This window comes from Neophocaena asiaeorientalis, unplaced genomic scaffold, assembly GCF_003031525.2.
Source record: "Neophocaena asiaeorientalis asiaeorientalis breed wild unplaced genomic scaffold, Neophocaena_asiaeorientalis_V1.1 scaffold762, whole genome shotgun sequence".
Classification (NCBI taxonomy): domain Eukaryota; kingdom Metazoa; phylum Chordata; class Mammalia; order Artiodactyla; family Phocoenidae; genus Neophocaena; species Neophocaena asiaeorientalis.
The window spans coordinates 561,869-564,206 of NW_020175828.1; the positions used below are offsets into that span (position 1 = coordinate 561,869).

Genomic DNA, 2,338 nt, shown 5'->3' on the forward strand with positions numbered 1-2,338 from the left:
CCAAATTACAGCCAATCGGTCCCCCATTATTTCTCCCAACTTTTAATTTCTGCTTCCAAAGGATCATTGCCCGCGGTAATTGCAAAGGACCCGTCCTTGTGCGCAGAGCAGGCTCCGGGGACCGCAGTGTGAGGCGGCGCACACCGCTCATGCACACGCCCGCGCGCACACAGCCGCACACCCTGAAGACGCTCGCACGCGCGCTCCCACCGCCGGCTCCCGCCTGGGTCCCGCGGTCGTCAGGTGTGCCCGTTGGCGGGCGCAGGGAAGAGGGAGCAGCGGCGGTTCCGCCCACGGACGCTAGCCGGTCCCTCCACCCCGAGGGCCAGGGCCCTGGGGTGCAAACCTCGCCGCTGTAGACAAATGTGCACACATAAAGACCCGGACCGAAGGACTTATTTCTCCGGGCGTGGGAAGGGGGAGTTTGCTGCGACGTTTCTCCTTCCTTGAGGCTATCGATTTCTGTATAGGCCTCCTGCCGTCTGTACGATTTTTTCGGTCCTCATTTTGGGGGGGCGGGGGCGGGGGCGGGAGCGGGAGGACCCTCCAGCCGTCCCCATTTTCGATTCCACGTCTAATGAGCAACCCTGGGGGCCGCCGGCCCCGCCCCCGGCGGGGACTCGAGGCTGGGCCCTAATTTGACGACGCGAAGGGGGCAGGGGCGGGAGGGGACAGAGGGCCGGAGACCCTGAGCGAGGGAGACCCCGAGACACGAGAGGAGACCTCGAGCGGAGCGACGGAGAGAGGCGCGACCGAGGTCCACGGAACGCCTGGGAGGGGGCTGACGACGCGGCGAAGACCCCGGGAGTCGGCCCGCGAGGACCCCACTCCTCGCCCCAGCCGCCGAGGGGCACCGAAGCCTCGGGAGCCGCCAGGGCGCCAGGGCCCCGAGCGCCGGACGTGCCCTCGCCGCCGCCGGAGGAGCTGGAGCCGGTACCGGAGCTGAGCCGCCGCGTGAGTAGGGCACGGCCGGTGCCGGGTCGCGGGGGTAGAGGGACGGGCCGCGTCTACGCGTTTGCGCTCCCGGGACCCCTCGGCGAACCTGACCGGCCCGGCGCCAAGGCTCGGTGGAAAGTTCGCAGCGCGCGGGGCCCGCACCAGCCCTCCCACCGCCTGCGTCCGACCCGGACTCCAGGGCCCGCACCGCCCGGTGCCTCCCGAGATGCCTCCCCCAGGCTGGGCCGAGGGCTACGAACTGCATGGCCGGCCCAGGTTTGGCCACCGCGCACCCCCGGTATTGGAGGGCAGTAGGTGGCAGAGGAGGGGGAGTCGTGCGCGGCGGCTAGCCCGTGACCTCCCCACTCCCACCGCAGCCTCCGGAGACGTCCCTCCCTCCATTCTTTTATTTCCTTTTTTTTTTTTCTGTCTCTCTCTGTCTCTTTTTTTTTTTTTTTTGGACAAATCAGACTAATTGTGACAAAACGCTGGTTATCTCTGGAAAAACAATTAAATCCCTTCGATTACAGTTAAGGGGAAATGTGCTTAGCGGCGGAAAGCGGCCGGTAATGGGGCGGCCCGCAACCCCGGCCTGGTCGATATCCCATTACGGCGGCATGCATATCTCTTTCAAGCACCTTGCAAACTCCCCCCGAACATCTAAATTATAGGGTCAGAATTCGGATAATTACTCGATTAAAACCTATTACACTTATTAGGGGCCGCTATTGATCGAGAATTGCATTCGACCGGCTCCTGATTGCTTTTGGTGCCCCCCTCCGCCGGCCCTTCCTCCCTCCAACTTCCCGGGCCCTCTGCCCCGCGGGGAGAGGTGCGCAGGGCCGGCAGGGCTCGGGTGGGCCTTGCTCGGGTGGGCCTTTTCAGGCGAGGGGCCTCCCAGCACCTGCACTGGGCTTCCTCCCGGTTGGGCGGAGATGAAAGAGGAACAATCTCGGGAAGGCTGGAGGGGAGCCCCTCAGGCTTTCGGCCTGGCCAGGGTTCTGGGAGTTTCCACCTGGAGCCTCCATCAAATGGGGAAGACATCCCAGTCGGAAGGCCCAGTTTCTTGGTAGTTTAGGGAGGGAGCTGGGTCAGGGTCCCTCCTTAGCCCACCCCTGGACAGAGCAGGAGCTGTCAGGGTCACCTGGGGGATCGTCTCTCCTCCTGCTAAGGGGTATGGGTGGGGGCCAGGATATCTGCCCTGCCGGCCTCCACGCAGCCCGTGGTCACCCTGGAGGAATCGGATTGAATTTGTCCTTTATTCTCCAGTTCTCCGTGCCAACCTGATCGGGGCCTGGTGCCCGACGGGGCGGCATGGTGTTGGGCGCTTGCCCTGGCTTCTCTCCTGGTTGTATGACCACCTGTGGGAGCAGGGGCTGCAGAGAAAAGCCCTCCCTCCCCT

General features: G+C 64.5%; 1 protein-coding gene across 1 annotated transcript in view; it reads left to right on the forward strand.

Moving 5' to 3' along the window:
- The first annotated feature begins 149 nt into the window (after positions 1 to 149).
- NKX1-1 (NK1 homeobox 1) overlaps positions 150 to 2,338 on the forward strand; it is a 3,638-nt gene continuing 1,449 nt past the window's right edge. Inside the window, 2 exon segments of the mRNA XM_024732726.1 lie at positions 150 to 243; positions 841 to 954. Of these exon segments, the coding sequence (XP_024588494.1) occupies positions 150 to 243; positions 841 to 954 (208 nt within the window).